Source organism: Dreissena polymorpha, chromosome 2 (genome assembly GCF_020536995.1).
Source record: "Dreissena polymorpha isolate Duluth1 chromosome 2, UMN_Dpol_1.0, whole genome shotgun sequence".
Classification (NCBI taxonomy): domain Eukaryota; kingdom Metazoa; phylum Mollusca; class Bivalvia; order Myida; family Dreissenidae; genus Dreissena; species Dreissena polymorpha.
In genome coordinates, this window is record NC_068356.1 from 47,114,959 (window position 1) to 47,137,404 (window position 22,446).

Consider the following 22,446-nt stretch of genomic DNA (forward strand, 5'->3'; position numbering starts at 1 on the left):
AGAATGATAGTCATTTTTTTCTAACATTCGACCTAGTGACATATTTTTTGACACAAATGACCCAGATTCGAGCACGGCTTTTATATTATAAAGGTAAACATTATAATCAAGTTTCATCAACATTATATCATACAATATACCTCTGGAATGAAAAAATCTAAACAAGAGCAACGCCTTGCGGGTGCAGACCGCTCATCTATTTTTCTTAAAGGTGAAGGGATCTTTCTCAATACTTCAATCACAAAGGAGGGAGGGGTGGGGTGGAGAGGGGTGTATAGTGTGGGTGTGTGGTCATTTATTACATTATCTTCCAAAAATAAGAAAAAACAATGCAAAAAAAGTATGTTTTTTTATTGGAGGGGGGGATTCTTGGTTGGGATGGTTGGACGGTATTTAAAAAATAAAATAATAAAAATAAATATTTGCGTTTTTTTAACCATGTTTCAAAAAAAAAAAAACATTTTTTTTTTTTTTTGGGGGGGGGGGGGTTCGGGACGGGGGGGTCGGGGGTATAGTGCGAGGGTGTGGTAATTTATTAGATGTTCTTTCAAAAAAAGGAAAAATAATCTCGGGAGGAGGGGGGATTCTGGGGTGGGGCGTGGGGGATGGTTACGGTGGAGTCTATTGTGGTATGTCAGGTAAGAGTTGTTTTGTCAAAGTATCAATCAAATCTAATAATAAATAAAGGAGTTATAGCAATTTTAGCAAAATTTAATAATTTGACCTTGATAATCAAGGTCATTCAAAGGTCAAGGTAAATTCAACTTGCCAGGTACAGTACCCTCATGATAGCATGAAAGTATTTGAAGTTTGAAAGCAATAGCCTTGATACTTTAGAAGTAAAGTGGATCTAAACACAAAATTTAACCATATATTCAAAGTTACTAAGTCTAAAAAGGGCCATAATTCCGTCAAAATAACAACCAGAGTTATGCAACTTGTCCTGTACTGTCCCCTTATGATAGTTTGCGAGTGTTCCAAGTATGAAAGCAATATCTATGATACTTTAGGAGTAAAGTGGAACAAAACACAAAACTTAACCAAATTTTCAATTTTCTAAGTATAAAAAGGGCACATAATTCTGTCAAAATGCACGCCAGAGTTATTTAACTTTGCCTGTCCAGTCCTCTCTTGATAGTTAGTAAGTGTACCATGTTTGAATGCAATAGCTTTGATACTTTATGAGAAAAGTGGACCTAAACACAAAACTTAACCGGACGCCAACGGCGACGCAGACGACGACGCCGACGCCAAGGTGATGACAATAGCTCATATATTTTTGTCAAAAAGTAGATGAGCTAAAAAAACATCTGGTAACGTAGGTTTTAGACGCACATGGCCGAGATTCGAACACGGCCTAAACATTGTTAGGATAAGCAATCCGACAACGCTTCATAGAGATGGCTTCATACATGGTGCCTCTAGAATGAAAACACTGTTTACCTAACATTTAACTTTGTGACCTAGTTTTTGACGGACATAGCTAAGATTTATATTCGATCTAGATATAGTCAATATTTAAATTCTTGATGGGTGTGTCATCTGTAGAGGTTACAATTTTACTTCAAAATTTAATCTTGTGACCTACTTTTTGGACAGATGTGAGCCAGATTAAAAATCGCTTAGATATTATCAAGATGATCATTCTCACCGAGCTTAATCAAGATTGGATCAAAACTGTGGCCTATAGATTGGTGCAATTAACAAAGCACGTCGTACACCGCACGACGGACGATGATTGACGCCAGACAACGGGTGATCATAATAGCTCACACTGAAAACTCCATGCTCGCTTAATCTTAAAACAATTTGTGATGACTTTATCATTGCGCATGCAAAAATACATAACATTGCAAACACAACATGAAAATTACGATGTTCTTCGTTGAAAAGTGTTAGGAGTACATCGTCGAACAAGTTTCGAATTTAAATAAACAAATTGTATGTTCAGCTCGTGTTTTTGCGTCATGCATCATGCATTTGTCAGATTTGACACAAAAACCGGACTCCAAAGATTGAGCTTCATTGTTCTATCGGCAGCTTATTCAGTAGGCATTCAAAAGATACTAATACAGTTGCATGAAAATCATAAGCGATATCTGGCCGTACGGTTGATATCTTAAACTACACCATAGGGCTACATAAAGTATTATTGGTCAGCCACATACACATTACTCTTTCGCTTGCTTATTGTATAATACAATAATACATGTTATATATGTTTAGTGTTGTTTTTCTTTCTTTATCTTTACCCAGTATGCAAAATATAATAAAAATATTAAAATCATCGAATACTTGTTAAGGCATCTTTACTAGAACTGATTTGCTCTATAATAGTAGTTCACAGATCTCCAAAAATTTGTATGTTTCAGTTAATGAACAGAAATTAACTTAACCAAAGCCGACATAAATAGTGTTTATAGTGTAAAACGAAACTTGTTTAGAAGGCTGATGTCACTTTAAACATAAAAAAGTACTTACTATTTATAAATAAATGCTATTCTTACATAAAACGATAGACTGCCAATTGTTTTTAAAACGCCATTAACGGAATTATAAAGCTACCACAAGTTACTAGTGTGCATGGAATTCCGGTCTATTAGAGAATTGAGATATGGCGACGCTGTCCCCTGTTCGGATTATATAGCGTTATTTGGTATGCATGTTGCAACACATGCTTGTACATGTCTAAAAATATTATCAAGATATGATGACACTTGATAAAAGATGTTAAATGGAAAAATGACCTAATGTATTCCGTGTTTTTAATCTAAAAATTATGAAGATACAAATTGATTTTACCGCCATAATCAAAGATAAAAATATTTAACAAAAACATGAACTGGTACCTGATGAAAATACGTTCACATAATGCTAACATGTTGTGTTTTTTTATTGACCGCCATTAGTTATGAACCGACGACCTGGTTTATCAAGTGGCTTAAATTTCGCGAGCCGCGAGGGTCGACGAGAACTTGCGATAACAAGAATTTGCTTACAGATAGATCTTTGAGTAATCCGGTACAGGATATATCAATATGCAACAATGTTCTCTAATGTGATTTGGAAATCCACAAAACACATGAACAATATTTAATGCATTTTACCTTTGAAACCATTAAATATGTAAACTGTGATAAAATTTAAACCATTAAATAGTTAAACTGTAATAAAATGTAAACGTAGCCCCATTTATTGCAATGCGTAACGCATTTTTCTTCCGACCAGCGGGTTAATTCACAAAACGTTAAATGAAACGTTTTATCCGTCTTGAACCATTGGCAAAGGATTTACAATCTGCAACAATCTCTTACTCTCCTTCGTGAATAAGTTACATACTTATTCCAATCTTTAAAGTATCAATTTTTATTGATGTATCTATATGCAGTCGTTTACAATCGCAAAAGCGACCCGAATTCGTCTCATGTTAAACGTACACGATGGAGGTTTCGACAGCAATACGAAAAGTAGTTTTAGGCTTCTTAACTATTATGACGATACTTATGCGTATTTCCGATAGACTTTAAAGTGACAGTCCATCGTTGTTTTGCATATAAATCGTATAGCGAGAAATAAACTTTACATAAATTCATTGAAATATATTTTGTATCGAGGTTGACATCAAAAACCTGGTAAAAATCGGTATTGAATCGATAAATAATATATAAATGATCATAAATACATGCAATGGTCGAAAATCATTGCAGCGTCGCGAGTTATGCAAATTATATCTGTATTTAGCTTTCGCTAAACATTATTAGCATATGGAAGATAAATACATATATTTAGCAAAAACGTAGCGTTTCAACTCAGTTTCGGTGTAACAGATGTATTTGCATTTGTTCTACCTTCTCTCCGCTAAATTCGCCCTTATCCGTAATTTTGTTTGTTTAGGTTTGATTAACGTGTCGAATCATGAATATTAATTAGGTCGTTTTCGTACTAAACCGTACTCGACCCCGAAATAAAAATCGCTATATTGTTTGTTTTCAACCGATTTCAACCGGATTTTCAGTGATATCCTCATAAAAAACACGTTTTCTTACGATTCTGTCCATATATATAGCTATGGACTGTCACTTTAACACACGTTGTTATTTCTATTCGAATTGCATGTATTATAAATATTAGAGATTGACATATGTGCCGCAGCACGTGTATTATGATCCGTTGAATACATACTATCTCTTGATGGAACCAGATCGACAATTAAAACATGAGTGGGGATCATCAATGACATTTATTATTAATGTTTAGCGCGTAATCTACTTGCATTTCGAATGTGTAAGTATACATATGTATGATTATGCATGATGATAATGAAGGGTATTAGAACAGCCTTTTTCAACCAATAAATTGAATAAACCTAGTTGGGATTCCTGAGCTTCTGTTTCTCATCGTGTCGTTATATATATACACGTACAATTACCACAACAAAATGCTCAACAAACTTCAGGATTTTACGATCTAGCTATTTCAGTGTTGTAGGTAAAGAATGACGACAAGTCGCGGTAGTCATATACAACCTATTTAAATGTTGTTGACAGATACAGTTCGTTCAAAGTTGACATAGTATTCCGTATATCGAGAATGCATTCTCTGCTGGCAATGAAGCAAAACAAATAAATATGTGAAATACTCTTTGTTATAAACTATAATGAGATAAAATACCAACGCGGATTTCGTAATAAAATAAACAACGTACATTATTAGTCCTGAAAAATAAACTGGATTATGTAAAATGCGCCGCGAAGCGGATGTTATTCATGCCGTTTGTGTGACTCATCTTGTTTATTAGGCCAATAAGTCACGCACATCCTGAACGTGCAAAATATGTTGGTTATACAACTGTGTGGTGTTTTTAATTTTATCTAGAAACTGGTTTGGATCGGTTTTGGATTGTATAATTAATATTCGCATGTGCTGATTGGATACAAAAATGTAAAAATCTAACCAATGCTACAACGTGTGCTTATTATGTGTCCTTGTCTATAACGTATAAATGCAAAGCGTGTACACATACATAAGACAGGATAAAGTTGAAGAACATTCAAAGTAAGTAAATTTGTTGTTTATTGCTAAAATAAAAATATGATACATAGTTTATCGAAGTTAATCATAATTCGCATACTGCTAAAATAAGTCGAGATACATATTTTACTTTTTCTTTGAAAATTTCAAAGCAGCGTGTTTGAATAAGTTCTCATTTCATAAGACGCCTCCTGTAAAGGAGGATTCATTTATTTTGTCGAAATATTGTTTTAACACAAGTTTATATTTAATTATAAGCTACGGAAGGTTGTGAATTTTTCTTTACTCAAACGTCTTGCTTGTTCGATTTCTATTTAATTAAATAACTAAATAAATGGTACATTTTTTCTCAAACACGAGCGGGCAAGTATAGTATCAAGATGATACATTTCTTTATTGTTCTCAAATAATCGGCTTAAATAAAAACACAATAATAAAGTGGACACCAATAAAAAAAGTCTGATAGGAAAAGCTCTTTCAACTTTAGTTGAGGTACATCACGAAAACCATTATAACATTTGTTATACTTGGGTATTATTTGTATACCGATCTTACAAGATTGTGTGATCTGATATGGCAATTAATAAACCATTGTGCGTCGAATGATTGGTTTTAGTTGTTTTTGGTATCTTTTAATTCGGTTCTTCTAGCTCGTTCGTTGTACTTTATTTCATAATGTGAACAATATCAAATTCGAATTCCTTCGATTTTCTTGCAAGCTATATAACATATATGTGCGCGGTATGCACATTAAAAATACAATTTACTGTATTTGTTTCAACTCAATATGCATAATGCACCAAATGCACACGTTTTCGACATTATGTTTGTTAGATATATAACAGAAGCAATAGATTTTAATACAACATAAGGATTAACATGAAGCGTTATTTTCAAGGTACACCATGCTTCGAGTCAGCATACAAGTTGCAGTAGCGGTTCTCCTCGCTTGCCAGCTATTTAAGCAATCCGAAGCTCAGTTTAGTAAGTTCCATTGTAAACACACTGTAAAATCATTTATTTCGCACAAACTTTCGTGTTTTAGATTTGTTATTTTAAGATGTGTTTGTGTTTAATTGGTGGACCGTCAACCATGTAATCAACGAAAATTAATGACCCACGGGTTATAATGATCTTACAGTATTTGTTTCGAGACACTCGTACACTCTCAACGTTGGTGAATGCAAATTGTATAATTATTATTATTATTCATTATTCATTGAAAATTATGTTTGTAAAAAAGTTGTCGTCTTATTAGGTATTAGTTTCTATTAATGCACTTATAATAATACAATTGACTGACCGTATTGTGTAGCGTGAATGTATTGTGTAATGTAGTGAAACATATATTTAACGCATACACAGTCATTTTTATACAACTGCTTATTTCCCAATTAACTGATTTTTTATTCATTATCCAGTCCATGCCATCTAATCATTGAACATCGTAGAATTGTGTGACATCATATACAAAATAACATGTGTTCTTTCGGAACAGTTTTTATTAAAAAGCGACCCAGGAAATGCAGTAATCAAATGCCCAACAATAGTGCACTGTGTACATTGATTTCAGGCGAATGCTTCGAAGCCTGGTCACGATGTTCCAAATGGAGCAGTGGGGCCACGGGTTGGTTATGGAAATCCTGCACTGACCGATGCAAGGAGCTTGGAAAAAGAGGGGGCAACTGCGTGGAAGTGAAGTCCAAATGTCCGCTATCCAGAAAGGCCCTACAGTGCCAATGCTTTTAATTGAATTCATGTCAAGTATATACACCTGACTAAGTATAAATGCTGCTAAACATAAACTTGTGCTTATTTTAGATTTCTTTTTTAAATTAATACCTACCAATGTAAAAAAATATTGTGTTAATCATAAGTAGCAGCAGCATTTTTTTTATTTACAGTGTTCTTATTGAATTTTCATTAAATAAATTAACCTGTAATATAATGTTGTTGTTTTTTCCCCGACATTATTATACTGAAGTTTACAACAATAATGAATAATATCAACGTTCTTTTCAACGGAACCAATTTAGGGCATGAAGAATTCTGCATCAAACATTACAGTATTGCCTTTTACACAGAGGGGTAATACCGCGATAATCAAGATGGCGACGTGCTTGCCGAGATATATATCTTTCGCCGTTGTAAATACTTTATTATTTTAATAATTTTTAAATGCCGCTCACTTTCCAGCAAAATCAGCAAGAAAGTGATTAGCGTTTATTTCGTATTAATATTTGCTCTATATCTCGACTTCATTCGCTAATTTTAACACGATTACGAAATTTCAGCTCCCGCTAAGAAAATTCGTAGCGAGTGAAGTAAAGATTTAAGGTCGCAATATACTAAAATATTTCCTACACAAATTCAATGTAAAAGCAATAACTTTAACAACAAAAAAGTCAAAATTTTGCGCATAGACCCCGATAACAATATATTTTCTTGAAGAGAATTCCAAACCGCAATGATTTAAACAATACAAAAGATAGGTCATGCGTTATGCAAGAAAGAACTCGACGCACATCAACGTTCACTGTTTAACGGCCATCTATTTACCGGCTTTGTACCAGTGGATGGGGTTTCCCGCAATCTGTTGAAGTATCATGTAGTCTCCAACCTTCAAACAAAAGAGTGAATTTCTGTTAAACAACAATGTTTTCCCTACCACATACACAAAGAAACATTCTAAAGTAAAGTCATGGCAAGTGCCACTACAGAGAATTGTGTCTTCTTATAAATGATGTTCATGTTTTTAGAGAGTAAAGCATTGCACTCCAAAGTTATTAAGTATATTTTTACCATAACGCGAATCAACTGACAGCCCATCTGGGGGCATGCATGTTTTACAAACAGCCCTTGTTTTACATTAGAAAAGCTCTTATTAGGAACATTTTTAGCTGTACGTATGTACTCATTAAAGATTAAAGCACTTAAGAACAACTACACACGTAAGGTGCAGCAAATACTTTGTGGCTGCAAGAAAAAGAAATCATCATTAAGATTTTAAAAGATTTCACAAAATAATGCATTAATTCAAAATGTTATTTTATATTATTTTATGTTTGTTTTATTATTATTGTGCTTTTCAATATCTTGTTCGTCTGATAAAAATATACAGTACTTGAATGATGGAATTGGTGCATTACATTTAAAAACATATTTAATTATAAACAGTATTGTTCTTTGCCAAATCACTAATAAGTTTTCATTAAAGGGACCTTTTCACAGATTTTAGAAATGTATTGGAGTTTGTCATTAAATGCTTAACAATGTAAATATTAAATCTAAAAGCTCTAGTAAAAGAACAAGAATAAAATTAAAGAACGAAAAAAAGTAACCCTCAACTAGGTTCAAACCACTGAGCCCTAGAGTTAAAGTCTATCGCTTAGACCACTCGAGCCACCCGTGCTCATACAATTAGCGATGTATTGTATACTTTGTATAAGCAATCCTCATAGTGTCAAAAATATAACAACAACAGAACTCTCCAAATTATTCAATCATTTGGCGTTGCAACGCTTTATAATTTTCAGGTTTTTAAACCGTCAAAGATGCATATAATGGATATTTTAGAGCATGGTATATGTTAAGTATTACTGTTTCCTCAGAAATATTAAAACTACAACAAAAAATTGTGAATCTATAACATTTTTATTTTATTTTGTCAATTCACCAATACGTGAAAAGGTCCCTTTAAAGGATCATCTCAATTTTATTTTCAAACTTTTAAATAAATGATATATTTCAAATTCATGTTCTGGATACAAAAGTTCATAGACAGCCCTCAATGACTGTTTTGAATGTTCAATCTTAATTTGACAAATTACACCTTTATTGGAGCATTTGAATAGTCCGTCTGTACACAAAAACTGTTCCTTAATCAGCCAAATTACCCAAGACATTGTAGAGTTGTGTCCCTTTATTTTAACTAATGTTTAAACTTCCTCTATCATCCTGTGCTTTTTCCAACTGTTTTCACACAATTTAAACTTACCTAGTGTAAGTATATAAAAAGCTTGTGGTAAAAAAGACTAAAAAACTTTGTCAGTCTGCAAACCCACTGCAAGAATAGTGGAGTTATGACCCTTCAGGGCTCAACATTAACAGTCGTACTATTGCCCCTGGCAAGTTAAGGTTGGGTCCGGGCAAGTTATTTTATAATCTATTTGTCCTACCGGGCAAGTGCAAAATGAACAAAGACCAGTTATTTTGACTTTAATTAGACTTTAATTGCTGTAATCATTTTGTTAAATGTGCAAAAATAAAAAAAGGTTTGTGGTGTATCATTTTGATCTGTATTAAAAATATGAGGTTCACAGTTAATGTGATATTTATGCCCCCCTTCGAAGAAGAGGGGGTATAATGTTTTGCACATGTCGGTCGGTCCGTCCGTCAGTCGGCGGTCCGTCCATTAGATGGTTTCCGGAAAATAACTCAAGAACGCAGATGACCCCCTATTTATTTTCAGGTCACTAGGTCAAAGGTCAAGGTCACAGTGACAAAAAACGTATTCACACAATGGCTGCCACTACAACTGACAGCCCATATGGGGGGCATGCATGTTTTACAAACAGCCCTTGTTCATGTTTGGGCAATAGGCTTTACGTTCTGAGTGCAAGTAGATTTTCCCGGCAGGGCAAGTTGTTTTTTAGGTTAATGTTGAGCCCTGCCCTTGCGTCTTAAAATTTATTTTTTAGACTTATAAAAGTGTTATTTAGTAACAGTTAACTGTTTTATGTCAAGTACACAGTGGTAAATTATAGAAAACAATTTAGATATGCTTTATTTTCCATAAGTTTAAATTGCTTCGTCTTTAACATTCAAGATTATAACCATAATGATTAAACAGATGGGGGGGGGGGGGGGGGTATTTAAAAAATGAAAGCCAATGACAAATTATGATTTACTGTTTTGAAATTATACACTGGTCTCCAGTTACCAGTCACGCAAAATATTTCAGATCAATCATTGACCCTATGATCTGTTGTAATAGAAAACTGAGTTAGAAATGTTTTCCAACCTGTTTTCAAAGCCCATATGTCTGCTAACAAATTCCATTTGCACACTTTATGCACATATTTGATTACAATCTTTTGGAACCAATGTGGACGAAAAAATGAACAAATTTACCCCCATGAGCGCCCAGAGAAATGATCAAACCAATGGGGTCTTTTGGTATGATAGTCATTTATAAATATGTATGATAGTAATTTGTGCTAATTTGATTGTATAATTATATTCAACAATGTTAGTAAAACAATTCGGGGTTAATTTCGATTGTTTACAGACAGTCAATTGCGGTTGATCATAATACCTCAGTGGTGGTTAGGTGTGTATTTGGTAAGCTATCGTAAACAATTACGGAATTGCCAAGTCATTGTCCGTCTTACTGAAGTGCCAATCGTCTTAAACAGCTGGTTTTGATGGCAAGAATAAACAGACTATCAGTTGAGCTATTGTTTGCGGTTGAAAAAGATATAGCATAACATAAACACATTTATAACAAAATACCAAACACACAAAGAATTTGCGACGCCCCCTTTTTCTGTTGAAAGTGATAAAAGATAGATCTGTTAGGAAAATTCCCTGGGAATGTGTTTTAATGTTAAAAGCAAAGAGATAAATCTTTACCAACTAAAGGTTCTGATGATACATAATAAAAACATCACTTTTTTATGTAAATATTTTGCGGAAGTAAGTACAATATTTCTGACGTACTTCCAACATAGGTCACAACACACAGCATGTAGCTGCACAGTTAAGCACCTTTCTACCTTATTGGTTGTCAATGTTATTTAAATCTACCTATAGTAGTGCACAGGCCAGAAGCAGAACTAAAATCTTTGATTAATGCAAGTTTTAATGTGTGAAAATGATGGGGTGTTTATGTCACAGAAACACATTTAATCAATTGACTGGGTGCACCTGATTGTGACATTATGTCAGGATTTGTCAATTAAAATGGTTTAAATCTGTCTGAATCTTGATTAAATAAGTTAAGCAGCCCTGTTTGGTGTGATATCCAACAGAGTGCATACAAAAGAGTGATTTAGAAACCGTTTTGAGAGATTGCTTTATCTTTTTGAATCACTGTGTATGGTAAACCTTGTATTAGCCCCAGTTTGACATGTCAGTCTATGAAAGTAAACATTGAAGGAAAGGGTGACACTGTCTTAATCTGCCAAAAAACACCAAATAAACAGGCAAAAATATGGGCAGCGCTTTGGGAAAATGGGTTTTAATGCATTTGTGTATAGTGTCGTCCCATATTAGCCTGTGCAGTCCATACTGGCTAATCAAGGACTACTCTTTACACTTTATTGGAGTTTTTAGTTCTAAAGAAATTGAAAATTAAGTCTAAGCAGAGGGTGTTGTCCCTGATTAGCCTGTATGGACTGCACAGGCTAATCTGAGAGTACGTACTTTACAAACATGCAGTAAACTCTGTTTTCCCAGATTGCAGGTGTCATTTAGTGTCCACAGTAAACTCTGTTTTCCCAAATTGCAGTAGTCATTTAGTGTCCACAGTAAACTATGTTTTCCCAGATTGCAGGTGTCATTTAGTGTCCACAGTAAACTCTGTTTTCCCAGATTGCAGGTGTCATTTAGTGTCCACAGTAAACTCTGTTTTCCCAGATTGCAGGTGTCATTTAGTGTTCACAGTAAACTCTGTTTTCCCAGATGGCAGGTGCCATTTAGTGTCCACAGTAAACTCTGTTTTCCCAGATTGCAGGTGTCATTTAGTGTCCACAGTAAACTCTGTTTTCCCAGATTGCATGTGTCATTTAGTGTCCACAGTAAACTCTGTTTTCCCAGATTGCAGGTGTCATTTAGTGTCCACAGTAAACTCTGTTTTCCCAGATTGCAGGTGTCATTTAGTGTCCACAGTGTCAGAATTAACTCAGCTACAACATTTAACTTGTTAGTTAAATGATTACCTGCAAACGAACTTGTTTATAGAGTAAAGAATAAAACAGTAATGAATGTTTGCACAAATTTAATTAACAAAAGAATCGTGTATATACATGTATTGTCATGTATATACAAAGAGGAATAATATGATGGACATAAAAATGTGTGTTAAAATACAATTTTGTTGTTGAACATGAATAAATTTGACATTGAGAATTGTAAAGCCTTTGTACAAAAAAAACTTTGAAATATCTACAATGTACTGAAATTGCTGATGACATATAGATCACATGCATAAGTAAACTGTCGCATAATAATGTTCAAGTGGGAATAGCCAAATGGTAAAGGCATCAACAATTCAAACCATATGACTCGGGTTTGAATCCCTGACAGAGAAACATCTTTCATTTCTTGTTGTTGTTTTTTTTTTTCTCTTTAGTTCATCTAAGAATTTCCTCCGAAATTTTTTTATGAATTGGCTGTTGTTCATGAACAGTTAATGCAAATTAAATGAAATGGTATTGTGAGTGTCTGAACATCATCATGATAGGGTTATAAACTAGTTAACAAGACTAATTGAGCCACGATCCTGGAAAATGGGGCTTAATACACTGGCTTATCTAGGAACACACTTTTTCCGCTTTTATGAAATTTCTTGTTTTACTGAGGTCTCTTTTAAACGAAACATCCAGTGTAGGCGGATGTTTTCCCTGATAAGCCTGTGTGGACTGCTCTGACGTCACTTTAGGCACATGCATTAAGCCCAGTATCCACAGAATGAAGCTCATTTGTTGAACCAGTATAAACAATTGTATGTAGTTCACAAGCCCCTGCTTTTTCACCCGTCATAAGCTTAGTTTTATATAAACTATACTGACTTAAGGTACTGGTATTCACCATAACTTAAGGACTACTGGACCACATTCATTTTAAATTAATGCTTGCATTATGTTCTGTATTAGCCTTGTTATTTAAGGGCCCGACAAAGGGCTTTTGACATGATTGTGTTAATATCATTTGACGAATTTAACTTTTCAATAATGCTTATTGGATTAATTACACTCGCAGTTAATCAGCTCCATAGCCAAGTGTCAATACAACACTGCTTAGTTAAACTGATCTTATGTCGGTTATTTTAAGGCCAATTTTGAACAAGTAATTTGAGAAAATAAACACATAGACAGAACTATGAAGAATCAAAAGTATATTTATGGATTTCGACTAAAAGATATTATAGAGGCGATCCATGGCTTGGGAGGCATTAACCCTTTCCCACTCAGAAGCAAAGTGAAAATGGCTATGTGTAAACAGCATATCGTAAAACCAGAACAGTCTGCAGTAAACTCGCAGTCTGTTCAAGTTTTATGCTGTTTGGTGCTTATCAGTATCTAAGGGTTGGAAATGAAGCCTTTAAAACTTGAATCTAGTAAGAAAGGTTTTACATCAAATTTAACTTTCTAAGGGGCTACCAATGTGTCAAAATTATAGTGGTAAAGGGTTAAGCTTTGCACTTGTCTGTGCAATATAGCCTACGTCCTATCGTATGTACTGACCAATGTTGTGCACCGGGGTACCATTTTACTAAGCTACTTACGCAATTCGTAGACTAACGCAGTATAGTTCCTTCAAATTCTTGCTACATTGAAATATGGTATGTTTTAATGAAATTCATAATATAATGTTACATCGCAAGTAAAAATTAATTTGCATCAATCTGAAATAAATGAAATTCAATTATTTTAAAATATGTGTGTAAGTCTAAGACTTGCATAAGTTGCTTAGTAAAATGGTACCCAGGTACACAACTGGTAAACTTCGTACATCCTTTACATATAGCCGAGGAAAGGATTATCATTTAAACTCATGCACTGCCGAGATATGACTAAAAAATACAAACTATGGCAGGTCTTGGCTCTGCTTCGGTTCAATAGAGTCGTGTTCTGAGATAATTGGGCTTAATGCATGTGCGTAAAGAGTCGTCCCAGATTAGCCTGTGCAGTCCGAACAGGCTAATCAGGGACGACACTTTCCGCCTAAACTTGATTTTCGGTAAGGAGGGACTTCCTTGAAACTAAAAATACCATAAAAGCGGAAAGTGTCGTCCCTGATTAGCCTGTGCGGACTGCACAGGCTAATCTGGGACGACACTTTACGCACATGCATTAAGCCCAGTTTTGTCAGAACATGATTCAATAAATCACTATTTTTGTAGTAAGATAATGGCTAATGGATAAAAACAAATTGTTAACAAATTATAGGAACAAACCTTAGAAACACATTATGGGAGACAACTAAATCATCCGTTAGCTGACAAAGTCATCAGTCTGCTTTCCCAATGTCCATTCCTGGCCATTATTATTGGCCAACAAATTGGCAACCTTGTCAAAACACGTCATTTTTGCGTAAGATCATGGTTTTTGACATCAAGCTCAATTCTCATAGTTCAAGTTTAGGCGGAAAGTGTCGTCCCTGATTAGCCTGTGCGAACTGCACAGGCTAATCTGGGACGACACTTTACGCACATGCATTATTCCCAGTTTTGTCAGAACACGACTCATATTTGATTCAAAAGATTCACCAAAACGTAAATTAATCTGAATAAGTTGTGTTAGCAATTGTGTCGTGTTCTGACAAAACTGGGCATAATGCATGTGCGTAAAGTGTCGTCCCAGATTAGCCTGTGCAGTCCGCACAGGCTAATCAGGGACGACACTTTCCGCCTTAACTTGATTTTCGGTAAGGAGGGACTTCCTTGAAACTAAAAATACAATAAAAGCGAAAAGTGTCGTCCCTAATTAGCCTGTGCGGACTGCACAGGCTAATCTGGGAAGACACTTTACGCACATGCATTAAGCCCAGTTTTCTCAGAAAAAGACACAATTATAATTGAAAGTACCGCTAAAAAGATTACAGTTTCAAGCATAGTGTCTTCATTTCTCTGGGTAATGGTGTGTGGGGTACCTACAAAGGTTGCTTAATGGGGGAATTTCGCTATTTATTTAGATGGCGCAAACGGACGAGTGGCGTGAAATATAAGACGGAAACAGAGGTACACATGGTTGAATTTGTTTTTGCTTTTTGGCTCCCCGACTGTTTTGTTGAATTGTCGGGAGAATTCCGTCTTATGTAATCTCAGTCAGGCTTGTTAGGCAATAAATTAACTCCCTGCAAAAGACGGGCTCCTGCCTTAGATGGGTGAAAAGAATTTAGATAAGACCCCCATCCTTATAACATTATTAGATAAAATGATTTCTTTGGTTTTCTTAATTCAGAATGCCTTTAGAATATTTTTGATATGCTTTGATCCTCATCATAACATATTCCCATCCTTATGTATTCACAAAATTACTGATTTCGTTAAATGAAGTCAGACATATTGTAATGGAGGTGACAACTATTATTAATATTGAATGTTTTTATGAATAAATAAAAAGTTTCATTGGATGGCATTTTAGTTTCTTTGATTAGTATTTGGAAGATCTTTTTAGGATATTTGGCAGGAATTTAAGATTATTTGATGGTCATTTTTAAGCTTCTGTTGATGGAATTTTAAAATTACTTTGGCTCTCATTTTGAAGTTTCTTTGGATTGCATTTTGAAATATTTTGTTTGCTGCAATTTTGAAGTTTCTTTGAATGGCATTTTGAAGTTTCCTTTGATGTCATTTTGAAGTTTCTTAGGATGTCATATTGAAGTTTCTTTCACTGTCATTTTGAAGTTTCATTGGCTGTCATTTTGGAGTTTCTTTGCTGTCATTTGGAAGTTACTTCGGCAGTCATTTTAAAGTTGCAGCTTTGGATAGCATTCTAAAGTTTCTTTGGATGGCATTTTGAAGTTTCTTTGGCTGTTATTCGAAGTTTCTTGGGATGGCCTTTTGAAGTTTCTTTGTATTGCATTTTGAAGTTTCTGTTGATGGAATTTACAAGTCCCTTTTTTGGCTGTCATTTTGAGGTTTCTTTTGATGACATTTTAACATCTGTTTCAATTGCATTTTGAAGAATCTGTGGCTACCATTTTGATATTTCTTTGGCTGGCTTTTGAAGAACCTTTGGCTTTGCATTTTCAAGTTTCATTCATTGTCTTTGAAATTTAAATGTGTTGATCGCAAAACTTAACAAATAGTATACAAATATAAAAAGAGTGCTGAGAAATAAAATGCTTTTTGTGCAATTTGTAGTACGAAAGCATCTTTGTAAACTTAATATAGTGGTTGTGGGGTGTTACGAGGACGCCGTAGGATAATTAAGTAATCAAAAATGCGTCTCTTTTTCTGCTTTTATTTCCTTCAACTATAATGACGATAAGGATTGACGACTAACATGACGACAAGCATCGACGACTAACATTGACGACAAGCATTGGCGACTAACAATGACGACTACGATTGACGACTACTATTGACGATTCTCTACAATAATTAAAGTAACAATACAAATAAAATGAATAATAAGATTATAGTACAACAGATATGCTATTCAAAGTATAATATAATAGCATAAACTCATTTAAGAATAAAAGGTTTCATAAAATGACAATTTGAAACATTTTCAATAAATATCGAAATTCTTAATAATTATTTAAGTTAGCTACATCTTAATATCTTATACAATATTGATTAAAAAGCATAAATTCATTGAAAATACATATTATAAATACCGAATATGGTGTTCCCCATTTAACGGACCTCGCAAATGATGTTTCTTTTAAAAATGTATGACGTCAAACGGTGAAACGTAAACGTGCGACGTCGCGGAAAAATATTGTACTTGACGGCGTCATACAATGACGCGCCTTTAAACAATTTAATATTTAAAATTAAATCACATTAATGATTTTAACACTCCCCGCCATGAAATGTGTTTATTTTATACAATAACAATCAACAAAGTACAAAAAAACTTATACAAATTCATTATGACCATAGTAGGAACATAATAAGTAACATATTATGTGTATGCTAATAAGTTAGCAAGTTTAAAACAATATGCAGAACAATCATATGTTTCTCCATAAACATGTTAACACTGGTAACATACAAAACTCATTGTTCACACATATATATTAAACGAAGACTAGCGCACCGCAAAAAAAATATTAACGTGAACACTTTTCAGAATATATAATTCCATAGCATAAGACGGTAGTTACACAATTTTCATAGTTACTTAATTTACGCTTTTAAAAAACACATTTCACGAAGCACACATGACCGCTTCTTTACTTATAAGCAAAATGTCATACCTGATTTTAGCCCAATAATTCCATATAAATCCATAAACTTATTCCTCGTTTCCCGGGTTCCGGCACCAAACAATGTGGCAAACTGATCATTTGGATAGACGCAACCGTTTAATTAGACTGAATTTTTTACCTTATTGCCACATCGAATATTTTAATTTTAAACCCCAAGAGAAACACAACACTTTCTAATTTTACGATTTCCTTTTATTAATACACTAATAGTAATTATTTCCATTAAATTTGGTGATGTTATATTGCCTAAATACATAAATAAAAATTCGTACAATTCCAAAAAACTATCAAATCCTATCTAAACTTGAACAACATATATCCTCGTATTTATACATCGAAAACTCAAGAAAAGCATGCTAATTACATGAATATCATTCTAGGCGGGAAAAAACACCGGTAATATAACAAATATACTCCGGAAACAGAACCTAAACTCCGGCAAGATTAGAAAACAATAACAACGGAGTAGTCTTAAAACAACAAACTCGTGATCTTCACGACACTCGGCTCAAAGTCTTACACCCACAAGGAGTGGATATCAGCAGAGACGCTCCAGAAAGTTACGGAAAGAAGAGCAAAGAAGGCAAGTGTCAACAACAGCAGAACACGAGCCGGAAAAGTTAAAGCACAAGAAGAGTACACCGAAGCAAATAGGAGCGTAAAGCGAAGTATTACAGCAGACAAGCGGAACTACCTAGAGCCGCTTGCAACAGAGGCGGAAGAGGCAGCCTATCAGAACAGAACTAAAGATTTGTGTTGGCGTGTACGTGTTTGTGTTGGCGTGTATGTTGGCGTGTATGTTAACAAGTCGGCGTGCACGTGTTGGCGTGTACGTGTTGGCGAAAACGTGTACAGGTAAGTCTTTTCGTATTCTTTGCAAATAGCATACACGTGTCCATAACCGAAAATAAATCATAATGTGAAAAGCTCAAGTATACAACTAAAATATCATCCATTTCAAGTGTGTATTTCGTATTTAGATCTGCGTCTATAATAATAAACATTTACGTAAAGCGATTGACACAATTTCATTTGTTACAATGGGTTTATCGATTATTTTCTCGCGGGTCCACACGGTTGTTAAACTGTTTCTACTACTACCAAATAAGCAAATGTTTAATAAACATATGATAGGCCTGCGAATTAACCCATTTATGCCTAGCGTCTAGAAAAAAGGCCTTGGCAAACAGCGTAGACCCAGATGAGACGCCGCATGATGCGGCGTCTCATCAGGGTCTGCGCTGTTTGCTTAAAGGAATTTCTGTAAGAAATATTCTAAATATAAAAATAAATATACTAGACATCCCTAATTTTGGAAATAAATTGATCTGATTTAGAAGGATGGGAGAGTCCACTAGGCATAAATGGGTTAAATAAAATGTGCATATTTTTTATTTACAGCTGCTCGTTCGAAAAGTACTTTTAAAAGCAACGTGCACGTTTATAAAATTGACATATTATGGCTGCAAAGTGTTTCGATTACGCGTTTTAAATAGTCATGGTCATACGTGTTTAAGAATCATTCGTTCGTAACGTATTTCTACAACAAACACACAAACACCTATGTATAACATATACATGCTTGGTCTGTAAATGTTCCTCAGTCACGCGCTTTAGCAATATTGCATTGCTTTTATTTAGAAAAGCTGCATCCCAGAAAGAGTGTACAGTAAGAAACTGAACACGGAAATGAAACATTCTTTAAAAATTGACTCCGAATGCTATAATTCTTTTTAAATGGAACTCGGTTGAGATGCTTAGGCAATTGTAAACATTAGTTGTTATCCATGTTTTAGTTTGTTTACGCATGCTATCTAGCATCCTGGAAGAATGTATGTGTGTTTAAGTCAGTGCACGTAGATCAGACTTGACATTTATTTTGAGCACTCGACAACGCATTATACAAATGCGCGACCTTATAATGACACTTTCGTTTAACCAAACTTTTGCAAACATTAACTTAACTTAGGGCTTTAATAATCGAGCCCCATAAGAGGTAAAATGCTGATTTTCTTGTTGGTATCCCATCTCTGAGCTATTAATTTTAATTGATTAAAACCAATGTATTATATTTTTGTTTTGTTTATTGAATTGCAATGTTATGATAGTATATCATGCTTGCATTTATTATGAATAATTATGCACCGCAGTTTGCGCGTCTTTAAATCGGATTAAACGTCCATTTTTCATCGACGGTTCCAAAAAGCGCGTATATTGCTCTAATACCGTAATATTTAAACTGAGGAAAACTAACATTCACTTCGCAAAAATTTGAATTAACTGTCCACACACTCCATAATCTTTTGGGTTGACTTTTGCGTATGATTGATTTGATGCATTTACAGTTAACAACAAGATAAGTAGTGATGCAAAGCATCAAAGGGCGTCGGGAATTTCAGTGTAAAAGGCACTCAATGAAGTTACATGGAACGATTGTTTTTCTACTGTAAATATTAATATATTGGTCGATTATTTTAAACAAAATAAAAAAAGATACTGGTATAGCCATTATCTATGATTTTGTGTTGTAACCCCCAAATAACCATTATCTATGATGTTGTGTTATAACCCCAAATAACCATTATCTATGATTTTGTGTTGTAACCCCCAAATATTTCATAGTTCATTTTATTTACATTGGTTTCCTTGTTTTTACTGGCATCCGTGTGCAGTTTTCATTAATGGAACAGAACTGTGTAGGTTTTAAAAAATCTGCTTCATCTTGTAAGCGTAATTTCATATATTTCTCAACTTCAAGGGGAGATGATTCTGAACTTATTCTTACGTTGCTCATTTACGATAGGGGTTGAGTACTCATTGATATGAAAACACTAAAATAGTTTTAATGTGTTAACGAACCCCCCCCCCCCCACCCTCTCACACATATATTTCATGGACATAATGAAAACAAAAAATGGTTACAATAAAACAGCATATTTATTTAAACTTAAATGTCTACATCAAAACAAAACGTTAACATAGAACACAAATAAAATAATTTGATTCTACCGGGGCTCGAACCTTGGGCCTCTCACATGTGAAGCGAGCGTGTAACCACTTCACTACGGACCGCTTGAAAAATCACCTTCTAACTAAGATATTAATAAGTGAATGTAGTGTAACGGTTATCAATAAAGCAATAAACCGTGTAATCGCTGTCGTCTTGTAAAATTGAAGAAAATACGCGTTAACCAAAACTCGAACAGCAAAAGTCTGCGCTATTTTTAGAAAATCCACAAAATAAATATATTTTGATTATGTTTTGTTTTTATACAAAACCAGAAAGTTTCACCGGTTCGCGTACTTACCCGGTCCCTGTGATCTTTTATTATTGCCAAGTCCCTGTGATCAGTTATTAATTAAAAGAATTAACTTTGCATTATTGGCAATAAATGTTGTAGTAAATGTAATAGGCACAAATGCAGTACTTATTTACACTAATTTACACAAAAAATAACCACTATGCAAATTATTCTGACAACAAAAATATATACATTGATCCGTAAAATAACTTCTCCTCCCATAAGCGAAAAAAAACGTATTACATACTAGTCGCCGCACTTCAGTGCGACGCCAATAAATGAGACATGACAAGGTGATCAATTCAGTAAAATAACATTCTCAACATTTTATAATAAACAAACAAGCTCTAGTTGAATTACAAGGAAATATTTCTTACCATCACTACATCAAGATCCTTGACATGTACAAGCGACCCATTGCAGAACATTCAGAAACAGGGCAAAGCACATAACGAAAACAAACGTGTGTGTGTATTTCGATGTTTATGGGGTCCTTTCCGAGCCAGAGGCTTCATTTTGTATGGACCCAGAGTGTGCCCCAGCTCTAATACATTATTAACTAACTAGACTCACGAACGTCGGGACCAATTTTAAATTATAGCTGCAATTTGCAGCAACAATGTATTTAGTTCTTACTAAAATATTTTTCCATTTTTGGTGTGGTCTTGTGTTGTGGGGGGAAGCCGGAGTACCCGGAGGAAAACCCACCTGTCCGTTATGGTGACCACCAACCAAACTCACATGCTGCCGGAAACGGGAATTGAACCCGGGTAGCCTTGGTGAGAAGAGTGTTGACCAACCACTGCGTCTGCCGGACAGCACGAAAACAAACATAAATGAGAGAAGAGGGTTCAGCTCCTTAAGAAAGTACGGGCTAAGTATAGCAATTTGAGTATAAAGTCGATTACATGGCGCCCAAGGTTTACACTTGGTACATATTTATTAATTTAAGTGCAAGTTAACATGTGTCAAAATTTAACGTCGTAGAAGGACTGAAAAGGGTACCAAAACAAAAAAGCCAACGTTTCGCGAAAGATATCGGTTCTGGTCGCCGTCTAAAAAGGGTTGATCACAGTGTTAAACAGTGGAATGATTTCACAAGTGCAGGGAAACCGTCTCATGTGTCATTTTAAGATTTGTTTTCATTGCAAATCAACATCAACATAAACAAACAGTAGCATAAAAGGCATGTTAGTCGATGGATTTTCTTATTTTTACTCAAATCCGAACGTGACACAAATATTTATAAAAACGAAGCGAATTTCTAAAATAAACTATGGTGTTTTAATCTCGATCCATTGCAAATGGAATTTATACCAAAGCATATACATTTTCATTTATCCGCTTCGTCTCATATTTAAAATAAGTTTTATTCATTGTTCAAAAGTTCTGTGCCCCACAAAAAATGATATATCCGCAAGGTTTTGGTTCATACAAATCTTTAACATAAACCGATATTCCTTTGCGCGAATTGTGTTTGTGTTTTGGATTTTGTCGATTCTGTAAGTACTATCGTCGGTACAATCATTCGTCAACTATAAAACGTGTTTTTTAATTAAGACCATGTTATTAACATGTATATGGTGATAACATCGAAAAATATTAATCTTCAAAAACAAAGAATATTTTAAAGTTGCGATCGCGGTAAAAGAAAATAGAAATAAAAGGTAGTTCATACACTACCCAGTGTATAACGCGAATAATCCAAAGTTAAGAAAAAAAAACATGCATGCGTTTGATTTTACATTGGTCTGCATGTAGGTCTGTCTGCATTCAGGTACGAACGAACGAACGAATAAATAACCGTCACTTGGGTGTTTGGATGTCAGTTCATTATAAGCAACCCTTCTCGACCGAGTTTCTCTCTCTTCTCACATCCAATGACAGGCATGCTTGGATCCATCACTGTGCATTTGTATTCACAGACATGGCTATGTCTACAAAT

The 22,446-nt window shown here is 34.6% G+C and overlaps 1 protein-coding gene across 1 annotated transcript; it reads left to right on the forward strand.

Annotated features, from left to right (window-relative positions):
- Positions 1 to 4,852: 4,852 nt before the first annotated feature.
- Positions 4,853 to 6,979, forward strand: LOC127870272 (hydramacin-1-like). The gene is made up of 3 exons (XM_052412904.1): positions 4,853 to 5,055; positions 5,930 to 6,015; positions 6,605 to 6,979. The coding sequence occupies exons 1-3, from the start codon at positions 5,003 to 5,005 to the stop codon at positions 6,778 to 6,780; spliced, it is 315 nt and encodes a 104-aa protein (XP_052268864.1). The 5' UTR covers positions 4,853 to 5,002; the 3' UTR covers positions 6,781 to 6,979.
- Positions 6,980 to 22,446: the final 15,467 nt, after the last annotated feature.

Bases quoted from the DNA above. Each gene is read 5' to 3' on its own strand.
- LOC127870272 (XM_052412904.1), top strand. From the start codon at position 5,003: ATGCAAAGCGTGTACACATACATAAGACAGGATAAAGTTGAAGAACAT. The intron at 5,056-5,929 runs GTAAGTAAATTT...GTTATTTTCAAG, and splicing joins AAAGTTGAAGAACATTCAAA to GTACACCATGCTTCGAGTCA. The intron at 6,016-6,604 runs GTAAGTTCCATT...CATTGATTTCAG, and splicing joins GCAATCCGAAGCTCAGTTTA to GCGAATGCTTCGAAGCCTGG.